At 36.5% G+C, this 17,563-nt stretch overlaps 1 protein-coding gene across 1 annotated transcript in view; it reads right to left on the reverse strand.

Moving 5' to 3' along the window:
- Window positions 1–1,467: 1,467 nt before the first annotated feature.
- Window positions 1,468–17,563, reverse strand: part of myo1d (myosin 1D) — a 73,764-nt gene continuing 57,668 nt past the window's right edge. Inside the window, exons 21-22 of the mRNA XM_053511618.1 lie at window positions 15,743–15,897; window positions 1,468–2,652 (exon numbers count right to left, since the gene is read on the reverse strand). Of these exons, the coding sequence (XP_053367593.1) occupies window positions 2,496–2,652; window positions 15,743–15,897 (312 nt within the window). The 3' untranslated portion in view covers window positions 1,468–2,495. The remainder of the gene's footprint in view (window positions 2,653–15,742; window positions 15,898–17,563) is intronic.

Here is a 17,563-nt window from a genome sequence, read left to right on the forward strand (position 1 = left end):
TATTCCCAATGGTTTACCGTTATCAAAATAAGGCAACAAAATAGCGCAGGTTACTCAGTTTTTTTAACCCATGTTGATTTTACAGTAAGAAATTATAAACTGAAAAATAAAATCTCTTTTCTTTAGTGTTTGGATGACAAAACTAAAACTGTCAGATACTTGAGCAAAAGATAACTAATATACAATTCAAAAAGCCCTAGTCAGTCCATTTACCAATAAAGCAGACAAAATGCACATTGATAATATTCTTCTTTCATTTGGTTCAATTACGTATAGCAAAATTAAGCAAGTACAGTAATTAATTAAATAAATGAAATATAAAATTAGGCACATACATTTTCTGCTGAAAGAGCAAAATTATACAGATCTGAACTAGAAACTAACATATTTGTCTATGCGGTATTTGAACCAAATCATGAAAATTCACAACAAGGAAGACCCCATAAAGATGACCTGAACAAAGAGAAGATGATGGCTATATTTAAAGACTAATAGTGTATATAACAAGATTTCAACAACTTTAAAAAGGGATTCGAAAGTGTTAAGCATGTAAAGTACAGTACTACTTTCTGAACACAGCCAAGAGTAATGAATATCAAATAAAACAAAGATTTCTTAATTGATATCCATACGGGGTCTACACAAAATGAAAAATCAAAAAAAAAAAAAAGGGAAAAAAACAAAAACAAATGAAATCAGGGACAAAATATACCACATTTTAATTCAGAATGCAGAAGGCAAAATGATGGGATGTTAAAATTAGTGTTAGATTATAAAGCTCTGGCTTGGATTTTCACTCCTGAGCAGAGGAAGTTGCTGGTGATTAGCACCTGGCTGATAAAGAATCTGCATGCTAGCAGAATGCTGTCTTTATACCAGATAGTGTGTGTGTGTGTCTGAGTTGACATTTATTAGGGATACTCTATGTGTACTGTATATACTGTGTCTGTCTTTGACAACATTAGAAATTAAAACAGATGATGATTAGATTATATTTGGATATCAACAAATCTCCTCTATATGCAAAGCTATCTAAGAAAAAGAAACCAATTAGATTGAATAGGCTGGAAAAAAAAAAAGAGCCAATGATGAAAATACATTAAACGCTACATGCTTTTTCTGTCTAAGCCACAGCAACTCACTTATAGCTGACGTATAAATGTTAACAATGTGACTGTTAGGCAGTAAAGTTAGTGCTGCTGAACAGTATACACAATTAGACCATATTAATATCAGCATAGTGAATATTATACTATAGACGTGTGCTGGCCCATCAATCCCCAGGAACTAAATGGTAATTATAAAACTGATTTATGCAGCTCTGCTTGAAATGACCAGCAGCACATTTCTTCAGTACTTTATCACTACTTTCCTCAGCCACTTTTCAATCGAGGGCAGACATCCTGGGATTTTCCACTAAAATACACACTCTGGATGCAGTTATTATGAATAACCAAAGGCTTTACATTAAGTATTGAAAGTTTAATGGAAAAAAACAGCAACTTTCTCGTCTTTGAAACTGTCTCTTTCCTTGGAAATGTAAAAATAAGCTTTAAACATCTTTGCTAGAAATTATTATTGCACAAGGAAGAAGTTATGATCATTAATATATTTTCAAGTATGAGCAGGTGCAGAACTGAAAAATGAACAGTCTGGCTTCCTTTAATTTCCCCCCAGAGCAGAGCTACACTTTAAGCTATGGATATAGCAAAAAAAAAAAAAAAAAACTCGTAAAAAAAAAATAAAAGAATAAAAAATGCCTATCTTGGCAGAATGTTACAAGTGACTTGGAATTTGTATATAAACAGTATATAATTTATATTAACTGTGTTTCACTATCTCCTCTATTTGCATCCACATACAACACCTGCAAGATATCCTGATATCCACATACAACACCTGAAAATATGCAGGAAAAGTATTTAAGTTATGAGAGATTTTAATGCTCCTCTCTGAGCACTCAGTAAGCTTCTGGATATGCTCAACACATCCTTCTACAAAACTTATGCTGAATATGTCTAAATATTTTCTATATGGCCACTATGATCTGTAATATTCATAAAGCTATACTCTAGCGACACTGGATCCCAAATGAGTGCTATATCAAAACAAAAATATTTTCTTTCCCCAACAAAAAACAAAACAAAAAACAAAACAACCCACTTTCCAGCATATCAAAATATTCCTTCTGTATTCCTAAGACTTGCATTTTATATCCTTTATAAATATGGCATATAGTTTTCCCTTCATTTGGCTGAAAGTGCAATTAAATAAATCTACCCTGGCATCATTGATTTTACTGATGCACTTTCCAAGGAGGTTTTTTTGTAATCACATAGAATTATTATTATTATTTTTAAAATCATTTATCCTGTGTTTCATGATTATACCAAGTGGAAATGTGAAATTTAGAGACATGGTGTTTACTCTCTAGATGTACAATTGTAGAGAAACTACTTTCTCTAACACATTCAGTATGGCTTACATTCAGTCAATTAATTGCCTGGCACTGCAAGTATGTAGCCTGAATGGCTCTTGGTAAAGTCAGGTTGTGATTGGTTGATCTTGGTCTCCACCACGATGGAACACTTTCGACCATTCATGCTGCACTGAATGGGGCTGACAATATTCACCTGGAGCTTCCTCTTCTCACTAGAAAAAAAATAAAAATAGATATTAGGACGAAGAAAACAGAAAACGCATCAATAGACTTGGTTATTCCAGTCAGTTGAGCCCACCAGTTAGTTTAAGAAAATATTTTTTACACCATTATGTCTCGCTCATCCTCTCAAGGCATGAAAAAAAAAAAATATTTGGGTGTTTTTCAGAGTGACATCAGGGGCTCACACATAATTGGAAGTATGGAAAATCACAGTTACAAACCCTGCAGCTTCAAGCAATAATCTTTCATAGCAGTACATCTCAAGTGCTTATAAAAGAGGTAATCAGATTTAATTAAATCCACTCAAGAGTAAAGCCATTAAATTGTGACTTCTTTTTAGACAAATACTAATAATATAAATTTATTCCAGATCACGTTATATAGAAAGCATGCTAAAATGAAGAAACACAACAGGAATGATAATAATGACAAACGCAATATTAGTAAATAAGACCAACAAGTTGAAAAATGCAGATGGACTAGTAAAAAAGGCTTGAGCTTTATAAACAGTACAAGATGATCTCTCAGGGCTGAGCTTCGCAACCTAGCATTCCTCTTGTAAAAAGAACCCCCCAACAATAAATCTGCCACTCCAGCTACATCTACCCAAGTTACAACACAAGCCAGGTTAATGTAGCACTTATCTCTCTGGCAACCCAATAAACACCTACTTTGTGTTATACTTGCTGCTGATAGACAACAAGATACTATCATCTGATAACTGTCTCCTCTTACAACAAACCATTCTTGTGCCACTTGCCATCTCATCACTTCATTTGGAAATTCTGAAAGGAAACAATCATCTATTATAAAATACGCTTAAGCGAGCCTCTTTGATGCACACAAACAGAATAAAAAGAAACTACAGACTTTACTGCTTAAAATGTCTGCAATCCTTGTTAAAATAAGCCATTTTTTTAGCAGCCTGACTTGTCACTGTAATACAATAATTTTATCCACAGCACAAATCTTTAATTTCTCCAAACAACAATAAAATATGGCATATAGTATTAGCTAGTTATTATGGATGCCAGTCCATCAGAGTACATCATACAGTAAGCACACAGACAAATGCATATTAAGGCAATTTAACGTAATCAAGCAACATTCAAGTTTAAAAGAGTTGGGAAGAAATCAGAGACAATTAAGGAAACCTAGTGCAGATTATTACCAAGTAAGACTACCTGCTGGGCCACCGTGCTGCCTTTGGTCATGATAATACGTACATTTTTAAACAGTAATGGATATACAGTATAAGAAGGTCCACATACTCAAGTCTATGAGTATGAGTATGTTCATGAATAGGTTAAAACATATACATTTTTAATTTCAAAATGCATAATATTCATAGTGTTAAACAGTCTGTAGCTGTAACCACCAACTACCCATAAAACAAATAAAGGTTTCATCCATTACCCCAAGGGATTTTTGATTTGTTCTCTATTAGATCGTTAATTTTTTTGGTATAACAGAAGCTTTCGAGTTCATACGAGCAGTGTTTTCCCACACATCGAGTATATTTGGGCTGGTTGCCGAGGTATATTAACAGCCAGCAAAGCATATTTGCTGACCCTTTTAAAAAAATCAGAACAGAGAACGATGCCATCTGCGATCAATTAATCAGGAGCGGATAGTACACAGCTAGAAGAATAAACAGGTACATGAGTGGTAGCGCAAGAGTGGTGTGAGAGTGTCCGCTACTAATGAATCGATTGCAGGTGGTAAAAAGAATAAGAAGGGTATATTGATGGTCATGCATGATCTGTAGTGATACACAGTTTGACACAGCCAATCAGGGGTGTCTGTGAGATCACGCAAGCGGAAGAAGCGGATAGCACTGTCCTCCAAATGTGTTAAGTTGCCTTTTATCGGTGCGTGAGTGAGCAGTTTGAAAAGATACGGTCGGCTGGTGTCACGTGATCCAGAGTGGTACTAGTAGCCTTAATGTGGAAGCCCCCTAGTGACTGGGAGAAATTGGACACCACTAAAGTAGAGAGAAAATCTGAGGGGAAAAAAAAAAAAAAAAAGAACAGTTGGACTCGATCAGAATGAAATTTCAACCAGAATAGTGGAGAGAAGTGGTGTGGACATCTGATAATCTATTTAATAGGTAAGCAATTACCATGTAAGTTCTTTTCCAACACAAGAAAACTGATCATATTCTTGTTATGAACATGTTGGGGTAACATTCGTTTTTGGAAAATTTTAACTTACTTTCATTCCTGATCGGTAAACACATGAAAACTACTTTCACTAGCCTTTACTTTCATCCACTTGGTCTTTGGCTAAGAGAGAGGAACTGATTGACCTGCATTTTACATGTAGGAAAGCATCTAACAAATCATAGATGAGGCTAAATTCTTTTAACCAATCATAACATCAACAAAGGCAGGATTTCTCAGAAAAAAAAGGAAGAAAGATCTTCCACGTAAACAAAGCCAGTGACATCCATTACTATTTAAACTCGTTAACCCAAATTCCTCAACTGATCAGCTGGACAGATAATTAGCAACAGGAACGTCTGCAAATCAAAGTGGAAGAAAGGCTGTGAACTGCCCACTCAAGAATCACTTCCTCTGTGCCAGACTTAGTCACTGATGAACAGGAGGACAGCACGCCACATGGCCCACTGCAAAATCAATTCTTTCCAGTTCTCTTTTTCTCCCAATGCCTGTGTCCTTCATTGGTTCAATAAGACCAAAAGTGGAAACAGCGGACAGAGAGAGAACGAAAGGGCATTGTATATCTTTTCATCAGCAGGGGGGTTATGGACGGTGCTACTCCAGGACACTTTAGATGAAAGTCAAAGAAAGAACCTCATACTGGCTCTTTGAGAAAGAGTCCTAAAAGCTGATTCCTATCCTTTCTGATTTCTATCTTTTACTAACACACCAGCATATGCTGCTGAGAATTAGACAGATCTAAAACACCACCCCCGTCTGATCAATACTTCCTGACTGTGCCTGTGGGTTATCGGCATCCAATCGGAGGGAGACCAGGTTTACTTTGGAAAAAGAGAGAAAATAGCGTAGACATGGGGAAAAGATAAATGCCCCCTCTCTGCTCCTTACTCTCCAAATATAACAGATATGCTTCAGGCTAATTTGCCCCTCTACTTTAAAAAGAAAAGTATGTGCTTCATGGGAGTTGGGGAGCAGCTACACAGCATCCTTTATTTTAAGATCCTTCAGGAGCGAAACTCCTGGCACAGAACTATCTCTTTGATGTGGTTTGGGTAGGGTATACTATATATTTTCCCCAATTCAGTCCTTGCATCAAAAGGTAATCAGTAATATTTTTTTATGGATTAATGTTTATGATATACTTTGTTGTGAGTTAGATTTATTTGTGGAATTTACAGCGATAGTATTTCAGATTTCATACTAAACTTAAGATTTCATATTAAGAAAATATAGAAAACCTGATATACAGCAACTGATAGTCAATGGATTATGTTAATGAGTGTACTAGATGTATGTATTACATGTAATTTTCAGATCGTGACAGCAGAAAGTCATTAGCACTGTAAATGATGTCAAACACAAATATAAGGAAACCCAATTCTGTCCCATGGTTTCCTTTGTTTAAAGCATGAAAATCTTTGACTTTCTACAGGTCCTAAGGCATACAACTTTAGGAAAAATCTCTCTCTCTCTCTGTCTCTCTCTCTGTCCCCGAAAAGAAGCAATAAGAGACATACTACTGTATAATTAAGAAGTAGGTCATTTATAGAGACATAGAGAAAACAGCTTAACAGCAAAAAGAACAAACAAAAGAAGAATTTTGAGAGAATGACTGTTACTGAGAAAACAGTGATAAAACTATATACACTCCTGCCTATAAGCCAAATTGAGTATGTGTGTTTTAAAGGGATAATTACTATGGCACATGGCACTGTGTAAGCACTGCTACATTTACTTAATAAGAAGGTACAGTATGGTGAATTATCTACACTTAAAGTTTGAAATACACATTGACTGCCAATTTGCTCTACATTTCCAGTAAATTCACTTACAGGTCTCTCATATTGTCAGCTTGCAGATTTAGATTTTTTTTTCACCCCCAAAACAAGTAGCACGTTATTCACAGCTGTGCACAAGACAATCTGTTCCTAACAGTTACTGCACAATGGGACAGATGACCCCGCCCCAAAATAAGCACACAAAACATAACCCTCAGTTGTAATTCCCTTCCTCAGCACAAAATGCTTTTAATTCCCTAAGTGTTTTTTTCCTAGGTACGGTTCAGTCATAATGATATTCATTAACAATCTGCATTAATAAAAGATTTACTCTACTCTAGAGGTCTTAGGATGAGATCGACACAATATGAGAGTGAGTTAAAAAAAAAAAACCTTTAAAGGGTCAATTGAATTTCTTTCTAGAGAAATCCAGAGACTTGTTAAATCCTAAAAAACTGGCGAAATTGACTGAAATAGATAAACAATGAAACATGAAACAAAAATGAAGCATAAAAAAATACATTTTATTTGATTTGAACTACCTTTATGAAATATTTAATTTTTATGTCGCCGATGTTAATGCATGCTGGAGCAAAAAATACCTTGAGCTGAAAAATTCATAAAAATAAAATAAAATAAAACTCCACTGTATACTCCACTATATATTTTTTCATAGAAACTTTATCTACTGCAAATATTTAAAATATTTTAATATATACTGCTCCTACTACCACTATTACTGCTGCCACTACTTCTACTGCTCCTACTACTTTTACCATCACTGCCACCATCACTACTTCCACTACCACTGCTACTACTACCTCTACTATTGTTATTACTTCTCCTACTACTACTACTACTGCTAATAATAATAATAATAATAATACTTTTTTTAAATGCCCAGACTATTTCACTTTCTTCATAAATCTCTTCAGCTTAGATATAGCTTTCCAGGTCTCTTTACTTTCCTCTCAAATTAACTGTTCCAACAGATTTTATGAACACAATGTAACAAAATGTACATGCTTGCCACAGCTGTATCAGATGCCAGTCCACTGCAGGACACCATGCACATTTAAACACTCACTCACATGCATTAGGAATGCAATGTGGCCAAGCCACCTACTGGCAGGTTTTTGAAAGGCAGGATGAAATTGGGAAGCCTGGAGGACATTCAATGAACTTGGTATTAAAAACAAGAGAACAGAATATCGTATCTGGAGTCTTATTGTTTACTGACTGCCACAACAACTGTGCTTAGACTTCTATTATGAATTGCATTAACAAACTGTATATATCTGATCTTACGTATATCAGTATAGTAAAAATGTCAAAATTATTATCCAAGGTAATCAAACCCTTACTAAATACAGTCGGGTAGACAGTGGTTAGGTTAAGAAATGCTTGTGAATTATATTATATGCTAAATGTTTGAAAAAAAAAAAAGAAGAAAAAAAATCAATAACATTAGAGGAGAGAGAACTGTCCATCACCAATTTGTTCTTAATTCATCCATGACTAACAGCTCAATCTCTCAATCTATTTCATCAGTTGACTAACGTCAGAATTCACTCCATCTATGTTAACGAGGCTCACCAGTGATTAATAGATGGTGGAATAAAATGCAGAAAGAAACAGAAAGAGAAGCAGTAATTAATGTCTGTATTTGTGTGAGGTACAGACGACTTATGGGGATATGAATAGGACAGAAGGTTAGTTATCCTGTAGCTGCAGTGTTAGAAACACACATACTAGGAAAGTATGAATGCATCTTGCATGAGCTCTAACTGCGTAGTGGGATAACAGTGCTGTGTTTCTCTCTTTGTCTCCGGTTTGCATGCAAGGCATGAGGGAGAAAGAAGCTGAGGTGTTCTAAAGCAGGGGTTAAAGTAAGTAGGTCATATTCAGACACTCATGTACATGTGTGCTAAACCCTCTACACTAATGCTTTATTGAGAAATCCCCTCCCTTATAAATCTACACACTTTTAAGAAATGAATACGCAGGAGTAAATAAATATACATGGGGAAATTGGCTGGGTAAACAAGGTGTGTATATATGTATATATATATGAACAGATTTTACAGACTGTGAAAGCAATGTAACAGAAGACTAATGCATTGTTCTGTAGCAATATGTTTGTACAGTAAGACCAGCTTGATGCAGAAAATACCACTCTGACCTAAATCAAGCCTTGTGTGAATTGCAGTACAAAAAACATTTAATTGTTCAAACGTGTATTCATATTAAGAGGCATGCATTTAACTGATTACTTGAACATGGAACTATTTAAAGAAAGTGCACACACACACACACACACACAATATGCCATTAGCATTCTTTGCCTGGATAGCTTACTAATGGACTAATATCAGCCGAGCATGGATTGACTGGTTGCTATGGGAACTGCATCTGCAGCAGAGATGGAGAGGTGGGGTGAGAGAGTGCAAGAGAGGAGGAGGGTGTGAGGTAGAAGAAGAAGAAACCAGGCAAAGAGAAGAGAGGAAACGGGGGAGGGGTGGTGAAATGGAAAGGATCAAAGAAGTGAGTGGAAGACTGGGGGGGAGGAAAAGGAAGAAAAGACAAGGGGGCAAGGATCGTAACTCTTTGGAGTCCATGTTTGGGATTCAGCACAACAAATGACCTTGCTGAAGGAAACCTGAGCTTAGGCCAGCATGCTGATGACACACTTTTACTGGCACGCACAACAGCATGGACGCATGGATGCGTGGACAAACACACACACGCACACACACATACATACATACATACATACACACACAGAGATCACACTACTGGAGTCATGTTAATACACATTCACTGAGGAATAAACACCATCACCATCGAAAGCTGCCACAGACAAGAATGTTGAGAAATAAAACGCTAGGTTCTTTCTAAAAGGCATCACTATGGATGTTTATAAAGCAATGCCAACTCACCTGCCACCTACTTCACATTTTTTATTACCTCTGCTCTGAAAAGAAACCTCAAGGACACGCTTATACCTTTCACTACAGTGTTTTTTTTTGTTGTGTAAAAAAAGGAACCAAACTTGATTTTTAAACTGCTAATGCATTTAAAAATGGGAGACAATATGCTACTGTAAACATTCACATTTTAATTACCTACAGAAATGGTAGAACAGTACAAAGTTGACATCATGAGCAGACTAAAGCAGCTATTTCTGTTTGCATGGTAATGTACAATGGTAATATTCTACGCAATTTATGAGTATGATCCATATAAATAAAAGAAAGACTTTGTCTGGAAATTGGTCAAAACTCTCTCTTAAAATGATATCTTAATGTTTCATACATTGGAAGTCACCAAACCAGTTTCCGAAAATTTCCGGTCTGTATTTTTGTCCAGGCAGATTTTCCCACAGCATCACGTAAAACTGACTGGTCAGATTTTTATGAAACTCTGGCAGTACTTTGGCATTTCCCTAAAGTTAAAGCTGCGCCATGAATGAAATCAAAATGTTTAGAAGAAGTAAAGGGTTGCTCCCCCCCCCCCCCCCCCTAATTTAAAGCTTTTTCCCAAATATCTATTATATTATAATTTTATCACATAAAACTGACTTGACAGAACTTAATGAAAATTTATTTAAATTGTGATATTTTTAATGTGAAAACTGGCCAAAAATTTGTGTATTAATTTAGCAAACTCAATTGTTATAGAGTTTTATTAGGAACTAGGGTAAACATTTTTTTTTAAATAAAATAAAAAATGCCACTGCCAAATGACTTGGTATGAAAGTATTGCTCGCACACTTTTGAATTGGATATCAATGCTATGTCTCCTAAATCTTGCAAAGCTATGAGGGAAGGTCTACCAACTACCAGGATTTTGTACAGTACAGTATATACATTATATGCTTATGAAATTGTCTTCTACCTTTACACTAACAAATATATTAGAACTTCTATTGAGCGCAAAACACTTGATTGTGGGGTTTTACATATGAAGGGCTCCAAGTACATTCCTTTTAAGGAGCTTAAAACATTTAAAAATTTACTTTTTTATTTTACTGTATCCTTTACCGAAAGTGACTGCAAATTTTAAAAAATTTCTTATAGCAGTGGTGGTAGTAGTAGAATGGGAGAAACATTCCCCTCTCTTTACTTATTAAAGAATAACTGAAAGCCCGTCTTGCTGTTAGGAAATACTAAATAAAGGCAACTGCAGACTAATCCTGAATAAGTCCAGGTCCAGCATTAGTGTGTCCAGGTTAGATCGAGCATGTGTGCTGAGAGTTTGAGGCAAAGGCTGCAATGTTCACATTCTGGGAAACAGAGTTCTGCGAAGATACTAGAGCTGATCTCACTGAAGCTAATGGCCTGTAGCTAACATCTGGCAGTTGTTTCTTCCCTTTAACATGGATAAGGATTGTTCATTAAATGCCTTAGTTCACAGAAAGGAGCCATCTGAAAGGCACTACATGTGACTAACCACAAATTAATGGATAGAAGGTTTCTATGCCAACCTGTAAAAAAAAAAAAAGGGTTTACAAAGATCTCTATGCACAATAATATAGCAGTACTGTACTCTTTGTTTTGTATATTTTTTTTCTCTCTCTATTATATTGTATATGTATGTATATACATATGTATGTGTGTATATATTTACGTATATACACACAAACACACACACACATACATATATATCATGGTAATTTGTAATTCTTATGACATTACCTGCTTACTGTATATTCCTTTCCTTTTCCACTTTATGCATTATGTATTTTGTAGTTACTGCATATACTCACTGCATAGCCATGTTGTACAGTATTTACTGAAATTTACTGCTGTGTTTGGTCTGTACATTGCTGAGGGATCAACCATCCATCTTCATAGTAGGCTAGGGATGCTAGGCATACTAGACAGATCCCGACTGTCTTCAATGACTACTTTGAGCTCTAACCAAATGTCCAGTCTCCTCATCCTACGGTATAAGACTGCATGTGCACAAAGAACCATTGGCTCAGCTGTGATCATGTGACGCTCGGCAGACAAAGAGCATGTGTGCTACTCCTATATCAAGACCTTGTTTGTTTATCAAGTTAAAAAAATTATCCTTTTTGCATCATCACTGACCAGGATAATGCAGTTATGGAATTAAGTTAAATGTTGATGAATAAATAAACATAGCGTCCGTTGAAAATCTTAGTGGTGTTGGCCGAATACACAGTGATGTGGATAATCCATGAAATTGCAACTGCTATTTATTTATTTATTATTTTAAAAGATAAGTGGGTGGAGTTTCCAAGGTTAAGATAACCCACTTGGTGGCCTGCAGGCTAGGATTTTAGTACTCCACCCAATTAAAGAATCCTAATGCCCTCTATTTCCCAAGATTAGGTAAAAAAAAATCTTCCATAATGCATGTGGATGACAAATGCGACTGGAAGACTGATAAACATGATTCATTACACCACAAAAGTGTTATAATAACAGACATATAATAAATTGACTTCTCAGCCTTTAGATTTGGTGCCAGATATCAATGGAGACAGGGTTCTTATTCAGCTGTCTGAGCGTGGGAGCTGAGATTAACAGAAACTGAAGAGCTTTGTGAACAGCCATGTTTAAATACACACTGAAACAGATTTAGTGCAGGTGGGATTTGACAGCAGGATTTTTTTCACACTGGAGAAATTTGCATGCAGATATTTTATTGACTGCAATATCAGTCAAAAGAGTAAAAAATGTTTTACCCCAGCTCAAAAGTCACAATTTTATATGGAAATAGTGTTACTTTACTTAGTATCTGACGTGTTATTCCAGTCCTACTTGAACAATGCGGTGTTGTTGAAGGTGTGTGTTAGCAGACTAGAAAAAATAATAAAAGGAAGAACATACAACGAAAAAGCAAGTAAGTAAGTAAGTAAGTAAGCCAATCTTATTTGGTGCACATCTCATCGCTGAGCATCTAGCTAAACATACTGTAGAGCTGCAACACCACTAAATAATTTATTTCCACCAGGAGGAAGAGGAGAGAAAGTAAAGGAAGTGCAAGAAGCAGAGAGTAAATGTGAGTATGGCGGCCAAAAAGGAAAACATTGAAAAGAAAAAGAGTTAGATGATGATCGTAATATAATCCATTATTTTTGTATAGAGCAGGGAGTGTTATCAGAGACGACAGTATATTATCACTAGAGGTAATAAAATTATGTTCTCACCAACATAAGTGTCTTTTATTCAGATTCATCAAAAATTAAAAACACAATTCAGTGTTTAAAATCCAGTTATAATTTTATAAGCTAAAATACAATCCAATCTGCTTAACTATAATAAGGAGCTACAATTAATCCTGGTACAAATTGAATACTAGGTGATATAACACAAAGGATACGTACGAAATATGAAGATGTATGTGGTGCGGTGTGCTACAGGGCCAGAGGCTGTAGCTGCCTTGCAGTCCCTGTTAAAGAGGCTGAAGCTGCAGTGATGCTGGTGAAGGAGACCTAAAGGTTAATTATGTATCTACAGAGAGCAGTGTGTAGTCTCTGCACAGAGTCTTTTGCTCAGCACATGTATCATCATTACTCAGATAGACACCACCACAGCGAGGGCATTTTACTGCTGGTCATTAGCACAGAGGTGTAATGAAGGTGTTTTCCACACAGCTGCTATTCAACCTGTATTTAAGACCGTGTAAGATTCAAGTTAAGATCATAGTAAAGGGTAACAATTTAAGTTTTTTTTTTTTATAAATTAATGAGCTTCATGGTTTTAAAGTGCATATAGTTATATTTTAAGCAGTTACTTTTAATGTTTTAGAAAATACGAAAGACAATACATGATCAAGATCTGTTTACATAAAGCATTCAATGTTGTTGTTGTTAATGAATTTTATATATAAAAGTATATTATTATATATTATATGAAATTATATTATTATATAATAGTTTATTATTTATAGGTATGAGGGGGATCATATGCCAGATGAGTTCTATTGAATAAATTAATACAAATTAATTAATATAATCTTAAAATGTATAGTTTCATAAAACAATTATATATTTTTGTTTTTTCCGCCTCCACCTTACTACTGCTTATGTAACCTGCTGCTGTGACACAGTATATATATACAGTATATATACTCAGCATAAAAAGAAACGTCCTCTGACTTTCAACTGTTTTTACTTTCAGTAAACTTAACGTGTAAATATTTGTATGAACACTAAAAGAGTCAACACCATAAGACATAAACTAAAAATGTTTCACAATGTGTCCCTGAATGAAGGGAGGCTCAAAATCAAAAGTACCAGTCAGTATCTGGTGTGGCCACCAGCTGCTTGAAGTACTGCAGTGCATCTCCTCCTCATGGACTGCCTATTGCGGACAGTCTGAGCACTGATGGAGGGATTGTGTGTTCCTGGTGTGACTCGGGCAGTTGTTGTGGTCATCCTGTACCTGTCACGCAGGTGTGATATTCGGATGTACCGATCCTGTGCAGGTGTTGTTACACGTGGTCTTCCACTGCGAGGATGATCAGCTGTCCTTCCTGTCTCCCTGTAGCGCTGTCTTAGGCGTCTCACAGTGCGGACATGGCAATTTATTGCCCTAGTCACCTCAGCAGTATATATATATACTGTATATACACACACTCACCTAAAGGATTATTAGGAACACCTGTTCAATTTCCCATTAATGCAATTATCTAATCAACCAATCACATGGCAGTTGCTTCAATGCATTTAGGGGTGTGGTCCTCGTCAAGACAATCTCCTGAACTCCAAACTGAATGTCAGAATGGGAAAGAAAGGTGATTTAAGCAATTTTGAGCGGGTATGGTTGTTGGTGCCAGACCGGCTTGTCTGAGTATTTCACAATCTGCTCAGTTACTGGGATTTTCACGCACAACCATTTCTAGGGTTTACAAAGAATGGTGTAAGAAGGGAAAAACATCCAGTATGCGGCAGTCCTGTGTGCGATGCCTTGTTAATGGTAGAGGTCAAAGGAGAATGGGCCGACTGATTCAAGCTGATAGAAAAGCAACTTTGACCGAAATAACCACTCGTTACAGTACAACCGAGGTATGCAGAAACGCATTTGTGAAGCCACAACACGCACAACCTTGAGGCGGATGGGCTACAACAGCAGAAGACCCCACTGGGTACCACTCATCTCCACTACAAATAGGAAAAAGAGGCTACAATTTGCACAAGCTCACCAAAATTGGACAGTTAACGACTTGAAAAATGTTGCCTGGTCTGATGAGTCTCGATTTCTGTTGAGACATTCAAATGGTAGAGTCAGAATTTGGCGTAAAGAGAATGAGAACATGGATCCATCATGCCTTGTTACCACTGTGCAGGCTGGTGGTGGTGGTGTAATGGTGTGGGGGATGTTTTCTTGGCACACTTTAGGCCCCATAGTGCCAAGGGACGACCTGAGAATTGTTTCTGACCATGTCCATCCCTTTATGACTACCATGTACCCATCCACCAAACATATACCCACATTTATAGTATATAGTGAAAAGCTATTATCAGAGTACGCTTGCCAGAGTTTTGAAATCAAGGCATGTACCTAATGCCAAGTAAATGTTGGGTAGGGATTGTAAAGACAAAACAAAGCTGCGATTTTATGTAATCATAGATAGAAAAAAAGAATGCTTGGAAAGAAAAAGTAATATACAGCACATGAATTTTCACAGGCTCACAAATTAGATAAAAGAATCCTTTAGAATACTACCATCAACATTATCATGAAATGATTTGTGAAATACAGCACTGAGCAAAAGTCATAGCTGGTGGAATAGTTCTCCAGGATTCCTGAAGGGCCTTTTTTTTGTGCCTCTTATTTTTGCCAAGTGTAACTTTTTCTGCATTTCAAAGATCCCAGCCCGATACAAAGCGATAAAAGCTTGTCTAAAAGAAAAAGGTTCATTCAGAACAGTGTGTTCATATACTGTTCTATACATGAAGAAGAAAAAAAAATAAATATGTCACACTCCTCCTCACACTGCCTCAGCAGAACATTACTGTAAGCACTAACTTTGTAAATCAGTGTGCACTTTAAGAATATGGGTGCAAAGAGGTCATGGCTATGGGAAAAGGCTGACAGTCTGATATGTGTGCCAGTGTGCACTGGTTTTGACCGAACTGGTACCTTTTGAAATGGCTGAGCAGGGTTCCAACCAGCTCGCCAATGCGGCTGTCGCCTACTGGCACCATGCCCTGCAGGCACACGATCAGGTCCCGGTTGTCCTTGGTGTGGAAGACCACCAGCTGGTCCTTCCCTGGGGACACACTTACGCCCGTCACCTGGGAAAACAAGAGCAGGGGGAGAGGGAGGGTGAAAATGGAGCACAGTCTAATGAGCTCTGCTGTTGTTTTCTCTGAACGTAGAAGTACAGGACCAGAGTCACACTGAACAGGGATAAAACACAAGACCTAAGAAATATTCATTCTAATATCAAGCCACTCCATATGTAGTTTATTAGTGATTAATACAGGCAATCTGACATTATTGCCTTTAACTGAGAAAGAAAAGAAAACTTATTGGTTTAAAACCTGCTACAGTGGGTGGTTACAGTAGTTTTTAAATATTAAATATATCAAAAAAAGTCACCACTTTATATTGTTTGTATGTACACATAAATTAAATATGCCTTTTTCAGTACATGAAAATTCTTGCTGGGTAATAGTTTATTACATACTGATACCTTTATTTTTTAAAACCTTTATAATTTTTTTTTAATGCATTATTTATCTTAAGATACATTATTACACTGTAATTACAGTAATGTATTTGGTAATTATAAAGAACAAAGCAGTCATCTTATACATTATCATGCATCATGGAACCTGAAAGTGTTGTGTAGAAAAAATGGCATAAGGCTTAAATATAAACTCTGAGATGATGGGCAGTGAAGCTGGTGAAGATGGGTTAGTGTTTGGTATCCTGTGAAGTGTTTAGCATAATTTATGTCATTCTTTATTCGACTATATCTCAAACTTAGCATAAAAAAAGTCCAGAGAACAGCTTAATGGACACTGCAGTGGATCAAAATCATTATGACTCAGCAAGAAGGAACAAGACACCACACTCTGAACACCATTTATCCTCTCTTTCAACTGAGACCAAACCGTTAGATGATATCAAACAGAGCAGTCGATATGGACGGTTTGTTAGTCCATGGATTAAAATGCTCATGCAGTGTATGTGGATACAAGATGGCTATTATGGCCAAACTGCATTCATAAAAGGATGTACAGTAGTCAAGATCGGAGGGACCTTATCCTGGATGTCAAACAAATCAATTCCAATGGAATGTTATAGGGTAAGGAGGAGCGGGAAGACCTGCTGAGCAGCCTGGACTATTCCTGTCCTGTACTGCCAGTAATAACGGTTGCAGTAATGGCAGTAAAGATCAGTAACCTCAATCTCCCTCCCTCCCTCATCCATTCTTGAGAAAATGTGTTACATAACAATTGACTCTCTCTCTCTCACTCTCTTCCTCTGTGTTTTTATGTGCAAGAGAAAAAGCAAGAGGAAGCAAAAATTATACTATGATGCTAAGCCTACTTTAACATCCTATACTATTCATTTTCATCGCAATAATACCAGTATTATTTCTAAAAACAATAATAAAACATGAAATATACAGTTATCAGTCTCAGTTGATGTTTATGATCTTTCTAAATTAAACAAACAATAATGTGAAGAAGAAAAAAAATTTAGAGTAAAATTTTAGCAGACACTATAATAAACTAAGAAGTCAAACAATGAGAAAGAGAAGACAAAGAGACAGATCTAAGAAAGAGCAGAAGGAAAACACAGAGGAGGCAAATCTGTGCACATGCCTGAACGCTACCAGACGTCAGCTGATTTCTCTTCCCACTCCGTCGTCATGACAACCTCATCTCCAGGGATGTTGGCATGACAACAGCAGAGAGGGAAAATGGATAGTGAGGAACAGGGTGGAAT

The sequence above is a fragment of the Clarias gariepinus genome, chromosome 14, assembly GCF_024256425.1.
Source record: "Clarias gariepinus isolate MV-2021 ecotype Netherlands chromosome 14, CGAR_prim_01v2, whole genome shotgun sequence".
NCBI classification, from domain to species: domain Eukaryota; kingdom Metazoa; phylum Chordata; class Actinopteri; order Siluriformes; family Clariidae; genus Clarias; species Clarias gariepinus.